Source organism: Nycticebus coucang, chromosome 5 (genome assembly GCF_027406575.1).
Source record: "Nycticebus coucang isolate mNycCou1 chromosome 5, mNycCou1.pri, whole genome shotgun sequence".
Lineage (NCBI taxonomy): Eukaryota > Metazoa > Chordata > Mammalia > Primates > Lorisidae > Nycticebus > Nycticebus coucang.
The window spans coordinates 123,245,217-123,261,739 of NC_069784.1; the positions used below are offsets into that span (position 1 = coordinate 123,245,217).

The 16,523-nt window shown below is 34.5% G+C and overlaps 1 protein-coding gene across 2 annotated transcripts in view; it reads left to right on the forward strand.

Moving 5' to 3' along the window:
- The window catches only part of STXBP5 (syntaxin binding protein 5), a 140,649-nt gene that overhangs the window by 38,765 nt on the left and 85,361 nt on the right, over nt 1-16,523 (forward strand). For both annotated transcript variants that reach the window (XM_053591523.1, XM_053591524.1), the window contains 3 exons: nt 373-436; nt 5,880-5,963; nt 10,487-10,610. In XM_053591523.1, coding sequence (XP_053447498.1) covers nt 373-436; nt 5,880-5,963; nt 10,487-10,610 — 272 coding nt within the window. The remainder of the gene's footprint in view (nt 1-372; nt 437-5,879; nt 5,964-10,486; nt 10,611-16,523) is intronic.

The following is a 16,523-nucleotide window of genomic DNA, read 5'->3' on the forward strand; positions in this document are numbered from 1 at the left end:
GGTTCGAACCAAGCGTGGCTTGTCAAACAACAATGACAACTACAACAAAAAAATAGTGAGGCAGTATGGTGGACACCTGTAGTCCCAGCTACTTGGGAGGCTGAGGCAACAGAATCACTTAAGCCCAAGAGTTTGAGTTTGTTGTGAGCTGTGATACCAGGGCACTCTACCGAGGGTGGCATAGTGAGACTCTGTCTTTCAAAACAAAACAAAAACGAACAAAAAAACTATGCATCTTGTTATTGGTCACTTGCTGAAATACTTTCTTTGTAAATATTTCTTTATTTTCTTTTTGTTTATTTCTATTGTAATGAATATATATTCATATGGAAATTTTTAATTGAGAAAACTTATTAATGTTTTCTTTTTTAGGTCATCTAAGTCTCACCCAGGACCTGTTGTCCACATAAGTGATAATCCAATGGATGAGGGAAAGGTAGAAGTTTTTCTAAAAAAGAATTTATTATTTTAATGCATGAATTTTTGTATTTTTAAATAAGCAGACTATTTTAGGACCACACCTAACTCTGCAAAATTGAGATTGTTAAAAAAGGTTGCATATCATATACTTGTTATTCATTTTGAAGAACAGGTGAATGCATTTGAAGCATTTATAATTATAAAAGGCAAGAAATAGCCTAAAGTGTAAGTCATATTTAATAAATATAAGTTATTACGTTATGTTAGCTTATTCAGAATATTTTTCTTGATTTCTGATGTTCCTGATAAGAAGGTTTTGGGCTTTTTTAAGTTTAGAGTTCTTTTTAAAACACTTTAGTTTTACAATTTTCATAGCACTTACTGTTGATTGCTTTATGTTAATGTTGTCTTTATATTTCATCTCCTCGAAAGCTTTCTTTATAAATAGCTCCAATTAATAATGTAGAGCTTTTTTAAATGTTTAATTTTTAATACTTTGAAGTATCTATTGTTCATTTTGGCTAGTTAATGCATTTAAAAGTGATACAACTTTTTTCTATGAATCTTTGTTTACTAATTCTAACCAGTCATTCAAGGTGGGTAGTTCTATTTAGTAGTGTGATTTTTCTACCTATATAATTTTATAATGGTATTGGTGTCAGGAATCAACACAGTGAAGCCTTTGGGTCTTGTGCGGGAGTTTATGCAGGTTTGTCCTTTCCTCAGATGTGGGAGAGGTCAACCTATAAATTGTTTAATACTTTTCTTTCAGTTTGCCATTGGGATAACTGGACTGTTTGGAGTTAGCTCATAATCATAAAGCAAGTATAGAGTACCTTAGATCCCTATATATTTTCTTTTTATATAAGATACTTGTTTAAAAGCCAGGCCTCTGGGTGGCAGGCATGTTGGGAGAATCAAAAACTTTTCTTTCACCCTCTATCAATGGCTACATCATTTTAATCCTTCATTTAATCTTTCCTTTGCAATGTCTCTTTGTCTGTTTTCTTATAGTTAAGACATTGTAACTGGTTCTTGAATCATTTCCAAATTAATCTTTCTAGAGTGCCATTGGAGTGTGTTCTCCTGTTCAGTGGCTCTGCAGTATCTAAAAAGTAAAATGAACTTTCTTTAAAATGTAGCCTTCAGTTTCTTTATCTTTCAGAATATCTTTATCTAAATTGCTATGCTGATGCAAGTAGTTACAGTTTCATAATATGGGCAGCTCTTTGCTGCCTCTGTGCTTTTATTTTTGTGAGTCTTTCTGTTTGGAATTGTCTCCTAACATTCTCTCTCTGCTCAAATCCTACCCTCAGGTGAAAGCCCAGATTGAATATGTATCTTTTGTGATGTTTTCCCTGATAATCCTGACAGAGAGTGCTTTGTCTATGTCCATATTCTTTAGTACTTTAGTCAGTTTTATGGAATTTATCACATCACATACTGCCTTGAATTAGAAATGTGTACATATTTCAACTCCCCTAAACTTGAAAGAGTCTTTAAGCACAAAAGGAATATTTATGTAGGCTTGTATTTTCCATAGCATCCCACATACAATAAAAGTAGTAACTATTCCATATATACTTGATTTATGTAGTAAATAAATTATATACAACTGCTTTTATCCTCCTTATTTCTTTGAAATCTTGCATTATATTTTCTCTTTAATTCCAAGAGTTGATCTCATCAAACATTAAAAAATATATTTTGCTAGAATTATATCATCTAATCATTTTTCTGTTTTCCAAAGATCCCTGTAACATTTATCACTGAAAAGAGCTATGAGGTGATAGGGCAAGTTTATTCAAAGCTAACCCTACATGTGTATGCTACCACATGAAGTGGTGGTCTTGGCTGAGAAGGCTACGCATTAGTGTAAAGTGACTTACAATAGCAATCATTTATTGAGTTGTGTCAGGCATTGTGCTGGCCACTTATATAAACTTACTTCATTAGGACCTCCCATCAAGTTGTAAGTTAGCAATGTTCCCTACTTTATAGATGATGGAGAAGAGACATGGTGGCTTTACGTGCTCCAGAGGCACAGAGCTGGGTGTTGGTGATTTGAGAATTGATTACTCTGATTTTAGCCCAGGAATACTGTCCATTATGTTACATTTTCTTTCTAGTGATAGACTGGTTATTCAGGTTGTAGATAGCTATATTCATATTCAGTGCTTTTTATAAGAGAAAAATTCAGAGAAAATTACATAAACTAATATCTCTATAAGTTACTGTATTCAGTAGGAATAGGCAATGAAGGATTTTTTTGTGTTTAATTAAGTTTTATACATTTAGTTTAGTTTTCTGTTTTTAATGTTTATTTATAATTCTCTTACTTTTGTAGATGAAGCAGTTAAAAAGCTAGAATATAATAGGCACTGAAGTCTAACCTATTGGTACAAATTTCTAACATTCAAAATGTTAGAGCTGGCTAGGGAGGTTAAAATTCACTATAATTCTCTTAAGTTACTGAGTTACTGAGTAGGTAAAATTATTTCCTTAAAGTTTCATGGCTACTAAGTGCTAGATTTAAACCTAGAATTCAGATTACTTACAGTAAGAGCAACTTAGTGCTGTATACATTGTAAATTATATCTTAAATTATGTTATTTTCCTTCTTTTTCTTTATTCCTCACATTCCTCACTTCTATGTGAAAATTTGGAAAGACTGGGAAAACAGAAAGGAAACAAATACCAGTTTTTCTCAGAAAAACTCAGATTGTATCGCAGTGAAGTGTTTGGGTTAGGAAAATTGACTAAATTTTCTACTTAGGTGGGAAACCTATTTTGTTAGCATCAATAACTAGCCCCTCCATGGGAAAGTTCTCAACTAATAAATGAGCTTCAGAGAACATTTTCATTATCCTGTTTTGTTAATGCGAATAAAAAATTATAGAATTGAACATTATCTACCTTTTTTACTTTTGTGCTATACACAAACTAGTCAAGTATTTTTTTCATGAATGAGTTTGCTTCATGATGTTAGTATTTTCAACTGCCATTTTTTCCCCTATGGATAAATATTAGATGAAGAAATATTCTCAGTTGTTTTTCTTTGGTTTTTCAGATAGGAAAGAAGATGTATATAGCCATAGTAAGAAAAATGTTTTTAAAAAAGTAACTAGCCCCTCCAACTATACCTTGTAGTCTGAAATCCACTAACTAGCTATTTTGTTAAAATCACTGGGTCTATCCCAAATTCGTTCATATCCCCAGATTACATAAACAGTTAGAGAGTATCTACTAGTCATGTTTGTATTCATTAAACAGATGCTGATTGCATGTTTACTGTGTACTAGGCAGGGCATCAGATTTTAGAGACATGCAGATGGAAAAGCAGGTACTAGGCTAGGCGCCTGTAGCACAGTGGTTACTGTGCCAGCCGCATACACCCAAGTTGGCGGGTTCAAACCCAGCCCAGGCCAGCCAACCAACAATGACAATTACAATAAAAAGTAGCCAGGTGTTGTGGAAGGCACCTGTAGTCCCACCTACTTAGGAGGCTGAGGCAAGAGAATCACTTGAGCCCAAGAGTTGGAGGTTGCTGAGAGCTGTGATGTCACAGCACTCTATTGAAGGTGACATTATGAGACTCTGTCTCAAAAAAAGAAAAAGCGTGTACTACCACTTTATTCTGTCTGGAGGAGTTATGTAGACTTTACTAAGGAAGTCTTGAATTTAGACTTAAAAAATGAATAGAAGATGCTCACTGAATAAAAAGGGAGGAGATTTCAAGCAGAGAAAATATTGAGGATTGAAAAATACTGGAGTGTGTGTGGGGAACTGAAGTTGGATGGGCAGTTCAATACATTCTGGGATGGAATATATTCATTCATAGAACATTTTTTTCAAACATATCAGTCCCTGTGTCATATGTTAGAAGCGTTGTGATGAACAAGATGAAACTAATCCTTGCTCACATATACCAGTATTATAATCTGCAAAACAATTCAAATATAGAAAAGACCATTATATTTGTGGTGACTTTTCAGATTAAAGACGTACTGAGTGTTATTGGAGCACACAGGAAGGGCATCGATGTACATTTGGTAGATTGGGGAGAAGCAATAGCTACAATCTGAAAGATTAGTAGGACTAGTGAGGCAAAGCACGGAGTGGGGCATTCAAATAGAGCGACCGGGTAGGGAAGAGGCATGTGCAAAGGCTCAAAGGTGAAAAGCAGCAGGAAGTTAAGAATATGCTAGATGGACTACGTGGCAGGGATGTGGTAAGGGGTGAAGCTGAGGGGGTCAACAGAGGTCAGACCATCATCGATCTTGTAGCTCCTATTATTGAGTTTGGACTTCATCCTAAAAGTAATGGTGAGGTACTAAAAAGCTTTTTTTTTTTTTTTTTTTTTTTTTTGTAGAGACAGAGTCTCACTTTATGGCCCTCGGTAGAGTGCCGTGGCCTCACACAGCTCACAGCAACCTCCAACTCCTGGGCTTAAGCGATTCTCTTGCCTCAGCCTCCCAAGCAGCTGGGACTAAAGGCGCCCGCCACAACGCCCGGCTATTTTTTTTTTGGTTGCAGTTTGGCCGGGGCTGGGTTTGAACCCGCCACCCTCGGCATATGGGGCCGGCGCCTTACTGACTGAGCCACAGGCGCCGCCCTAAAAAGCTTTAAATAGAAGCATATGTTACCCCATCAGGTTTGCATTTTAGAGCTGTTACTCTGGCTGTAAGATGACTGAGTAAGAGACTAGAAGAAGAAATCTTTGTGTCCTAAACCAGGAGACAGGTGCTGGTGATGGAGGGAAGTAAATTAGGTAGTAGATGTAATTTTAAATTTATTGGGTGATTTTATGTTGGAAGAAGAGACAAGAGTTAGGCATGACCCCTAAGTTTCTGGCCTAAGCAAATGAATAAATGTGAGATTAAGGAGTGGAGAGGAAAAAACCATAATAAGAAGTGCCAGAGAAGCAGAGTAGAGCAGAATGTAACTGACTGAATTCTGGGCACATTTATTTCCAGGTTCTTGTGTACGTAAGTGGAGATGTGGCCGCTGGAATTATGTGTCTGATTCTTATTAGAGGGATCTAGGCTGAGTGTGATTTAGAACTAATCAATATATAGGTGGAGTAGCTGAGATTGCCTGAAAATATGTAGAATTTCAAAAGTTGTAAACTCTAAGTACATACAGATGTTAACTTTTATTAGTAATTTATTAAAGTATTTTATATTAGTGAGGATGTACACTTAGAACTTCAAAAGGGTACTACTATTTCCTTTTTCAAAAATAAGTTCTATGTTGAATTCCTAATTATCAAAGACATGTAAACATGCAATTCAGTGTTCTCATTTGTCATCTGTAAGACTAGTAATTAGCAATGCAGATGTTTAATTATGTTATTATTTTATACCGAGAGCATATGAATAACAGTTACCTTTATTGTCTGCAAATAAATGCTCTATAATTGTTATAATTCCTAGGTAATGTGGCTTTTTTTATTACAGCTTTTGATTGGTTTTGAATCTGGAACAGTAGTCTTATGGGACCTCAAATCAAAGAAGGCCGACTACAGATACACATATGATGAGGTAATAACATGATTTTTGCTAGTGAAAGTTGTGATTTCTCTGATTGAAGAGTGGCTTCCCTAAGAACAACTCGGCAACCTTTATAATTGCAGTACTGTCCAACTTGTATTTTTAGAATAGGTCAAAAAATCTCCCTCCCGCTTGACAGTTGGTTGTCAGTTTCCTTGGTGCTTTCCAGGTACCATGTGACCATTTCCCTTGCGTTCTTCCAAGGAGTCTGTGCCTTTATAAGCAGTTTTATAAATATATTCCATTTATTCTTTTATATAAATGATAATATCCTATAGACATTTGTAGTTTTTGCAAGCTTTCAGATCCAAATAAGGATTGATTGTGATTGAGAAGTCTTTTAATTCTCCTTTAATTTGTAGGCCTCTCCTTGGCCTCTCCTTTTCCTCTTTACTTCCCTTTCTTACCTTTCTCGTTCTTTTTTGTCACTTATATGCTGAAGATAGGATCTTCTAAGTGCTAAATTTTTCTGATGGCATCCCCATTGTCTTTAACATCTTTTTGATGCCTTCAGATCTCCTACAAATTTGATATTTCACTGAGGCTTAGATCAAATTTTTGATCAGAATTTTTCCTTTTTAGCCACACTATGTGGATGATGCTGATGCTCCCTCTTCTGAGGGAACCTTAGTGTCTGTGACTGTTTCTGAAGTTGGCAGCAGGCGGTGCTCAAGGCCTAGATCTGTTACTGTATAGTATTGCCAAATGGGAGATATTCTAATTCTGTCATTTCTTCTCTGCTGACCAGCTTGGGCTTTTTAGTAAAGAGAGCCTACTTTTTATCTGCTATTTTTTTTATACAGTAGTACAGTTAATATATGCATAGCAAAGGCAGAATAGATGTTTCATTCTTTCTCTTTATTTTAGTATTTACTCTAGAGTTGTTCTCTAGTAGTTTTAGTGGTGAGCAATTTATTCTTATATTTTTCATTATGTGCTCAAATGATTTAAACATATTTCATGTGCTTCAGTGCAGTGAAGTTATATTCCTTATTTCTTTTTAAATTATCCTGTCTTTGTTCAATGAACCTCTTCCTGTTGACTCCTGAGACTTTTGGTGATAACTGTGGTTGTCTTGGATAGCTTCCTTGCTATCTGGTATAAAAAAATATGTATCTTATTCTATTTCTGAACCGAACTTAGAATAAGATATTTTTCCATGGAACTATGACCTCTTCCAGTGTGAAATGGTATCTGGTAATAATTTGGGTATCAAGAGTATTCATGGTTTCCAATTCAGTGCCCAGAGATATAACTAGAAAATATGTAAGTGGTTTTTCTTGTTCGTTTTTAAGATAAAATGCATAATTCCTTCATAGTCATATATTCAGTTATAGCAGAGTACATTGTTTAATTATAGCAATACTTTGAATAATTTGCAAATGTTTGTATGTTTATCTGTTAGCGTGACTGAGGGAAGATGCTTTGTTTTTATTTTTAAATAAAATGTAAACTTTATACATTTGTAACTTTTTGCTGCTCACTAGTTAGATCTTCAAATTAAAAAACAACAAACATGTTTTGAATAGAAGAGTTTCTATCATTTTTATGGAATTTTTGGCCTATAGTTCTATTTTCCATGTTAAAATGAAAGCAAATATTAAAAATTGACTTTTGGGGGGGCCGGGAGTGGTGGCTTGTGCCTGTAATCCCAGCACTTGGGAGGCTGAAGTGGTTGGATTGCCTGAACTCACAGATTCAAGACCAGCCTGAGCCAGAGCAAGACACCATCTCTAAAAAAATGGCCGGGTGTTGTGTTGTAGTGGGCAACTGTAGTCCCAGCTACTTGGGAGGCTGAGGCAAGAGAATCGCTTAAGCCCAAGAGTTTGAGGTTGCTGTGAGCTGTGACACCATGTAACTTCACCAAGAGTGACAAAATAAGACTGTCTAAAAAAAGACTTTTTTGATTTTGTGTTTTATAAAGTTAGATAGTGATGTTGGTTTGAACCATTATGAATTCACAGAAAACAGATTTACCTTTTTCTTGTCTAAAACAAAGAAACTGGACAGATTATCTGACAATTTGACAGCAGGTAGTACAGAGCAGAATTCCTTAGAGAAGGGAAACAAACAAGGTGACTTAAGGCCTGGAGAGATTTTGTAGGTCTTAGTATGTGAAGGGGGAACCTAGGTGGAAGCCCTGCAGACTCTCTCAGCAGAAGAGAAACAAGCAGGGGGCAGGGCACCCATAGCTTGTAAGGTAATGTACTAGACCATGAGAACAAAGTGCTGCCTGCGGGAGAGAAGTTGAGAAGTTTGCAGGGGACCCTCTGCACAGTCTTCATTTCAATACAGATTTGGGTGTGAGGGTTGGAGAAGATCCACTGAAAAGGAGAAACATTCCTATAACACATACAGGACTGAGAATAGTTCACATTTCTAAAAGAGTGGAGAAACCTTATAAGGCACAGGGTATAGGAAGAGTATTTATAAAGGTGCTGCCTCAGTAGTGAAACTAAACTAGCCCTACGCTAAAGGCTAACCTGGTCCAGCCTAATAAAGTTTAAAAACAAACTTTGGAGGGACCAGACTGTTTTTAAGTATATTACTGCATCCCAGAAAAAAATATTCAAAGACATTTAAAATAATATAATAATAACCAATAATTCCACAATGTCTGGTATCCAAATATAATTTATGGGTTATGTAAAAGTACAACCTTTAATGAGGGGAAAATGTAAATAGAAATAGAAAGGGTAAAGATGACAGAATTTAGTAGCAGGGATAGTGAAACAAAGATCTTCTGTGTGCTCTAGAAGGTAGATTAAAACATGAAAGTGTTAATGAGAGACACGAAAGACTTAAAAAACACACAAGTAGAATTTCTAGAGATGATGAAAAATACTCTGGCATTAAAAGGATTTGAGACTGAGGAAGAAAACATTAAAGAACTTGAGGACACAATATTAGAACCTGTTTAGTATGAAAGGCTGGGGAAAGAAGGAACAGAAAGTCAGTGCGCTACAGCACAGTGCTCCATGCCGGACCATGTTTGGATTTTGAATCTTAGGACAGGGAAGGGTGGACAGAAAACATATTAAAGAAATAATGATTAAAAGTTCTCCATTTCCTGAGTATAATTGTGAAGGATGTGTTACTTAGTTCAAACATTTTACATTGTGTATCAAATCAGTACACTGACCCCCATAAATGCATCAATGTACATAGTTATGATTTAATAAAAAATAATTAATAATTTAAAAAAAGTTCTCCATTTTGATGAAAAGTATGACCCAGAGACTCAGAAGAACGTGAAGAAAATTCCCCAAAAGCACAATTTTCCCTTGCTAAAAACTGATAGAGCACATCTTATGAAAAACCAGAGAAATAAAAAACCACATTAAATACAGAGGAGCAAAGTGCTAGCAGATTTTTTTAGTAGTATAAATAATGTAAGCTAGAACAAAGTAGAACGCCACCTTTATAATACTGAAAGAAAAAAATTTGTCAACCTAAAATTTTATACTCAGTGAATATATCTTTTCAAAAGCTAAGACAAAATAAAGATTTCAAAGTGATTAAAAAAAAAGAATTTATCACTTGCTTCACTATACGATATGCTAAAGAAATCCTTCATGCAGAAGGCAAATGATATGAAATGGAAATTTGGATCTATTCAAAGAATGAAAGACAGCAGAAATGGCAAATTTGTAGAATGTAGTAGATGTAAAAGCTTTCTTATTTTTTTATCTCTTTAAGAGAGCAGCAAGTATTCTAATCAAATATAATAAAAAGGCATTGTAGGGTTTATGACATATGTAGAATTAAAATACAGACATCAGTAGCTCAACAGTTGGAAGATAAAATACTATTGTTGCATTATTATACTGTATTGTATCCGAAATGGTGTAACATTACATGAATGTAGACTGTGATAACATAAAGATATGTATTGCAGATCCTAATGAAAATACCAGTGCAACAACAGCAACCTAAAAAATTAAACAAAAGAGGAAATGAGATGAAATTCAAAAAATATCAAACCAAAGGAATGCAGAAAGAGGAGGAAAAGGGAAATGAATAGATGGGTAAAATAGTGAACAAATAGCAAGATGATAGATTTAAATACAATTATTTCAATAATCATATTAATGGATTAAATATGCTAATCAAAAGGTAGAGATTAACAGGTTGCAGAAAACAACAAGATCTAAGTACGTAGTACATACATAGTGCTATTATAAGAAAATCACTTTTAAAGACAGATGTGTGTTAGAAAAAAAGGATAAATGGAAAAAGTAGTATTAGCAGTAATTAGAAGAAAGCTGAAATAGCTTTATTAATATCAATAAGCAGAAATCAGAGTGCTTCACCCCCAGAGTGCCAGTATGAAATAAAATATAAATTTGTGTTTCAAGAGAGCTAAATTCTTTTGGGAATGTGAAGTTAATATGTTGACTTTAGTTTGGGAAATATGAAAATATTTAAAGTAGAAATTAATTTCAAAAACATTTGTGAATAGTTTTATATTTAAATAAATTTGAAAAATGGAATTGTTCACCTTTTTTCTATAGGCTATCCACTCTGTTGCTTGGCATCATGAAGGAAAACAGTTTATTTGCAGTCATTCAGATGGCACCTTGACTATTTGGAATGTGAGGTCCCCTACTAAGCCTGTTCAGACAATCACTCCGCATGGTAAGAATGCATTGATTTGAAGCACCACCCAAATCATAGTATAGAGTAAATGTTTTGTTTGCATTTGCATTTGGATTTGTTTGTTTGGTTTGAGGATAAGGATGGGTCTCCTTCATATTGAGAGAATTAAAAATATTTTCGCATATAGAAATATGTAATAATCAAGTAACAAAATCTCAAATTAAGTATGTTTGTGGCTTAAATTGCAAATTTGGATTTTGAGAAAATGAATGTTATGTTGTCTTCTGAATATAATTAATCTAGTAGTTTAAAAAGCAGATAGTTTTTTGAGTTATCTGGGGCTCCCACTTTTACCTTCTGTCATCTTGATGTTATATTATTGCAAGTTGTTAATGTATACATAACAGTGTACTTGAAATACTTGGAACTTAATAGAAAGTCATTTTAATACATTGAAGTGTTGGGAGTCCTCGAGACCACCCCACGTATAATGATTCAGTAGGAAGACTCAGAGGACTCAGCATACAGTCACGTTCACTGCTGTGATTCCCTCACATATAACCAGCAAAAGGATGTAAAGTGAAATCAGCCAAGGAAAAAAAACACTTGGAGTGAAGTCTGAAGGAAACCAAAGCCCAAGCTTCTAAGAGTTCTCTCCCCAAGGAGTACCCAGGATGAACTAATTCCTCTAGCAAAGAGTTGTTACCACATTTGTGAAATATTATCTTGCCAAATAAGGTTAACTGAGCCTTTATGATCCCAAGGTTTTTGTTGGGGTTAGTCAGGTGGGCACCTTCTGCTTTAGTATGTTATAAAATTCCCGACTTCCAAAAAGAAAGTGGGTTCAGCACAAACCACAATCTTTGTGCATGCAATGTAGACAGTGAGCCACCCTTCTCAGTCAGGGAATGGGGGGAGTTTTCTTGAAAGCCAAGTTCTTAGACACCAACCAAAGGCCAGCCTTCAAGCAGATCTTTCCAGGGATAGTAGTCTTAATCCTGCTGTATTAAGAACTCTTTTGTGCGTAAATCATGTTTACAAAACTTACAAGATATTTTTATTAGGGTTTTTATGCAAAATAGACTATGAAGGCCTGTTTTTCTTTATTAATCTGCTTTTCCAAACTTACTCCAAGAGAATCTTTTCTGACAAGTTAAGGAAATCATATTAAAGGAACTATTCTGTAAACTGTAGTATATTGAAGAGAATCCTTGTAGCTATTGCTCATACTGAATTTCATTGCTTGCCTTAAATATGAATACCTCTTGAAAAATTGATTTTTCATTTTTAATTGTGATATATTATGGAAATTAAGTAGTAAAATTAAAAACTAGTTTTATTTATCTGTGGCAGTAAGGGTTTTTAAGCTTGTTTTTTGGGAAGAGTAACATTCTTAAAATTACATATTCTCATATACCTTACCACTGCTTTTGTAATAGCAGCAATCATCTGGGAAAGCACTTCATATTTCTACAGGCATCAAGAGGGTTAGGGTTAGGTAGGTATTTCTTATGTAGAGTAGAAGCCAATTTTTAAAAAATATATTTTCTTTTTCTGGCTAGACCCTAGGTCTTGATGATACTCCTTAAAAATGTCCATAAATCCTAAAATCTCCCAACTTATGAATCCAGAAAACCAAAAAGGAACCAATATAGGGTAGTTAGCCCAAAAACCTTTTATTTCAAACCCAGAAGAACATAAACTAGTTTTTTTTTTCTAGATGATAGAAATATGTGGTTTTACAGCTTGTTTTTATCTTTTTTTGTAAGAAAATAGTACAAAGGGCATTTTTTTTAACTACTTGAGAGTATGTTGTCAACATGGTGCCCAATTGCTCCTGAACATTCCACTGTCTTTTTTTCCCCTACAAATAAGGACATTTTTCTGTGTAACTAAGTTTTGTCTTTTGTCAAGAGTCTGTGTGTGTCATATTTCTTCAGTCTCCTTGAAACTGCAACAGTTCCTGAGCTTTTTCTTTACTTTCATATCTGATAAGTTATGAAACTTATAGGTCAGTTATTTTATAGAATGGGGCTCAAAATTGTTTCCTCTCACTTTTTTCATGATTAGATTGAGATTGCACATTTTTTGGCAGGAATATCACCAAAGGATTGAAGTGTTCTTTTTGCATCGTCTCAGGTGGAACTTGATTTTGATTTGTCCTGTATTATTGATGTCTCACACCCTGACACCTTGATTAAGGTTCTGTCTGCCAGGCCTCTCCATTATAAGTTATTCTTTTTTTCTTTGAAATAAATATGTTTATTTGTATTTATAAGCAATAAGTATTTTGATTTGAAGGTTCTTTTGAGACTCAGTGAACATACTGTTCTTCCTCAAGCTTTTCCTCTAATTTTAGCATCTGTTGATATTTCTTGGCTGAATTAATTATTGCAGTGATGATTGCCAATAATCAAATGTTCTATTTAATTTTTAACCTTTTTAATACTAAAAACTTAGGTCCAGGAGAGCAGACTTTGGGAAGTGCTATAAATCATTTTATAAAGGTTTGTATTGTCTTAGCAGTAAAAAGTCACAAGCTAGAATTACTTTTAAACAAATGGGATGAAAAGTATTGATTTAATTTATTCTCTCAAAATTAGAGAATAAATGTAAATAAAGTAGAATTTTTCCTGTGGCAGATGTAAATAATAGGATGTCATTTGTTGTACAGTCTGGTAGTCTAAATATAGGTGGTCAGAATTTTATTTTATATAAAATAATTTTAATTTTCTTTTATTTAAACAGTTTATATGTAGAAAATTTGAATTTTTTTTAAGGCTAGTAATGTTTCCTGCTTTCTTCTTGGTAATAAAAACTATCAAAGGGTAGGTAACCTACTGCAGTTAAATTTGTGTTAACTGGACAGCTGATGTCATTGGCAAAACCGAATGCATTTTTATTCATTAAAGTACAAAATTATGTTTTATATTTCATATGATATTGCAAGGGTACATATCAAATCTATGAAGAGTAGAGTATAAATGTCTTAACACAATAATTAAGTGAGGTGAAGGCTATGTTAACCAGTTTGATGTAAGCATTCCAAGTTGTTTATAAAGTCAGCACATTGTACTCCATAAATGCATAAGTGTATACACTTATGATTTAATAAAAAAAAATAAATAAATTTAAAAAGGGCAAAAAAAATAAAAAAAACATAAAGTACAAAATTATGTTCTCATACCATAATAAGATACTATTTATTCCAAAGATACCATATTTGTGGTATATCATTTTCAGTATGTTAACTGTTTTAATGGATTGAGATTTAGTTCTTTTTTTCTCATTATTATTTTCTACTGTGGTCTCTCACTTTTAATTTCTAGTCAAACCATTATGATACATTATTTTAAATGTGTGACTTTTAAATTTTTGTTCTTTTTCACTTTTTTCTTATTTAAGCCTATCTAATGGTCTTTCAAGTTATCTTAGTCTTGAAAAACATTTATAATATTACTTTGATAGTCAGAAGCTAATTGTACTTTAAGACTTCTATCAGTATTTAACTATTTGTGTAGTGCTAGGATGTTTAATCTTAAAAATAGGTGACGATTACCTTGTAGAGTCTGGGCAGAAGATATAATATTACATCAACCAAATGTGGGATTTTAAAGGCAGCGGACTTATGGTTAAGCCCCCATTCCGTATTTTCTGCTGTGTAACTTTTGGTAAGTCAGTTAACATTTCTAAACTTCAGTATTCTCACCTATAAATAAAGGTAATAATAAAACTTAATCCAGTTTTCTAACTTGGTTATTGTGAGGATCATTTTTATTTAGTCATTCAACAAATATTTATTGGTTTCACTATGTGATGGGCACTATTCTAGGCTGTGGATCAAATAAGCAAAATGTAAGTGAAATTACCTGGAAATTATGTGCTATTCATATTTGATTCTAGTAAATATAAATATATAAATTGTTATTTACTTGACAATTCCACAAATACTAATTTTCTTATGTTGATTAGCTATTTAGTAAAAAAAATGCGTAATGGTCAAAGAGGTTTTGGAAATGCTAAATTAAACTGGAGCATTTTCCTTCCCTTCTAGACTCAACAGATGATTTTGGATTACTAAAAACAAATAAAAAAGGATAGCTTCCTATCTTAATCTAGTTTTATAAATATCAAAGAACATTTCCCTGGCAGTCAGACAACCTGATACGTAATTCCAGCTTTGCTCTAAGTGAAATACCAGGTGGCAGTAGTTTCTGTTCTCTGGGACTCAGTTTCATTATTCATAAAATGGCAGGACTGGGCAAGATGAATTTTAAAACTATTAAGTTTTGTGAATATATGGAAATTAAATGGGACTTGACTCTACATATTTATTCTATACGGTCATTTTATTCTGGTGGGCCCTAGGTTCTGTGTGTCTTTGTTGTTGTTCACTGTTGTTGTTTTAGCAGGCCCCAGGCCGGGTTCAGACCTGCCAGTCTTAGTGTATGTGGCCGGCTTCCTAACCACTGAGCTACAGGCGCCGAGTCACGTTTTGTGTTTCTGTATAGTCTGCCTAGGGATAAGCTTTGCTTCTCTTTTGTGACCTCTCCCATGCAGAGAGTCTTTCATTATTTGGGAGGGAATAACTTTGATAGTCCTGGCATCACTCACATTCTTACACTGAATCAGTTACCTTGGTTTGCTGGGTCAGAGCCCTGTAGAATCCCCTCTGCAGTCCTGGGATGGGTGGTGATATGTTGCAGAGTGAGATTTTTCAGTTATTGTGAGCTTTATCAGAATCAGATGGTTCCCTAAAGAAATGGGGGTGATAGGCCATCAAAATCCATAGGCTTTCACGGTGGGAAGTGAGATTTTAAATTTAGTTTCTGGAGTTTATTCATCAGTGCAATCAATCCACTTATTGGGGAGTAAACCAAGACTGGGGAACTTTTATTCCGTTACAGGTCACTGAAGGAAAATAATCAAAATTCACATAGGTAAAAGTCAGTTTAATGTGTTAAGAATGAGATGTACAGAGAATTCTGTTAATCACCTGGGCATGGTGGCTCACGCCTATAATATTAGCACTCTCGGAGGCTGAGGCAGGTGGATTGCTTGAGCTCAGGAGTTCGAGACCAGCCTGATCAAAAGTGAAACCCTGTCTCTTCTAAAATAGAAAAATTAACTGGACGTTGTGGCAGGGGCCTGTAGTCCCAGCTATTTGGGAAACTGAGGCGTGAAGATCTCTCCAGCCCAGAGTTTGATGTTGCTGTGATACATGGTGACACCAGGGCACTCAACCCCAGGGCGACACAGTGGGACTGTGTCTCAAAAAAGAAAAGTTAATATACTTTTAAGATGAACAGAACTAAAAACTTCTTTTGGGTCAAGGGTTTAGGACTTTTCACAAATTCAGAACATATAAACTTGGTCTTAAAGGATGAGACTGGTATTATAAGAGAACAGGACAAGGTTACCCTAGAAGGTACGAAGGCATCAAGGCATATAAGTAGGGTATTGTTGGAAAATTGCTAATAGTTTAATATGATCAGAGTTTTAAATTCCTTTGGGCAAGTAGCAGCAAATGAAAACAAAACCATGTACAGAGGCAAGATTATACATAAAAGTGTGTTAAAAAGATTTGAACTTCATTATAGAGACATAGTACATGAGTTTACAATGGGAAACATCAATATCACTTTAAATTAGAAGAGCTGAAGACAAAAGAGGGAGGCCAATTAAGAAGCTCCTGCATTAATAAATGATAAGTAGTGAAGATTTCTTTAGAGGAAATGGGGAGAAATGGACATGCATGAATGAAATTCTGGAATTAGAATGAATAGGACTTAGGCCAGTTTATGGTGGGTGGGTGGGCGGGGAGGCAAAGCATTATAAAAGACAAGAATAAATCAGATGTGGCATGGAGGTTTTTGTGATCTTTAAGTCACGTTTATAATTCTTCTACCTTTTCAATGACTGGTCAGTGCAGTTCAAGGCAGAACACATAAT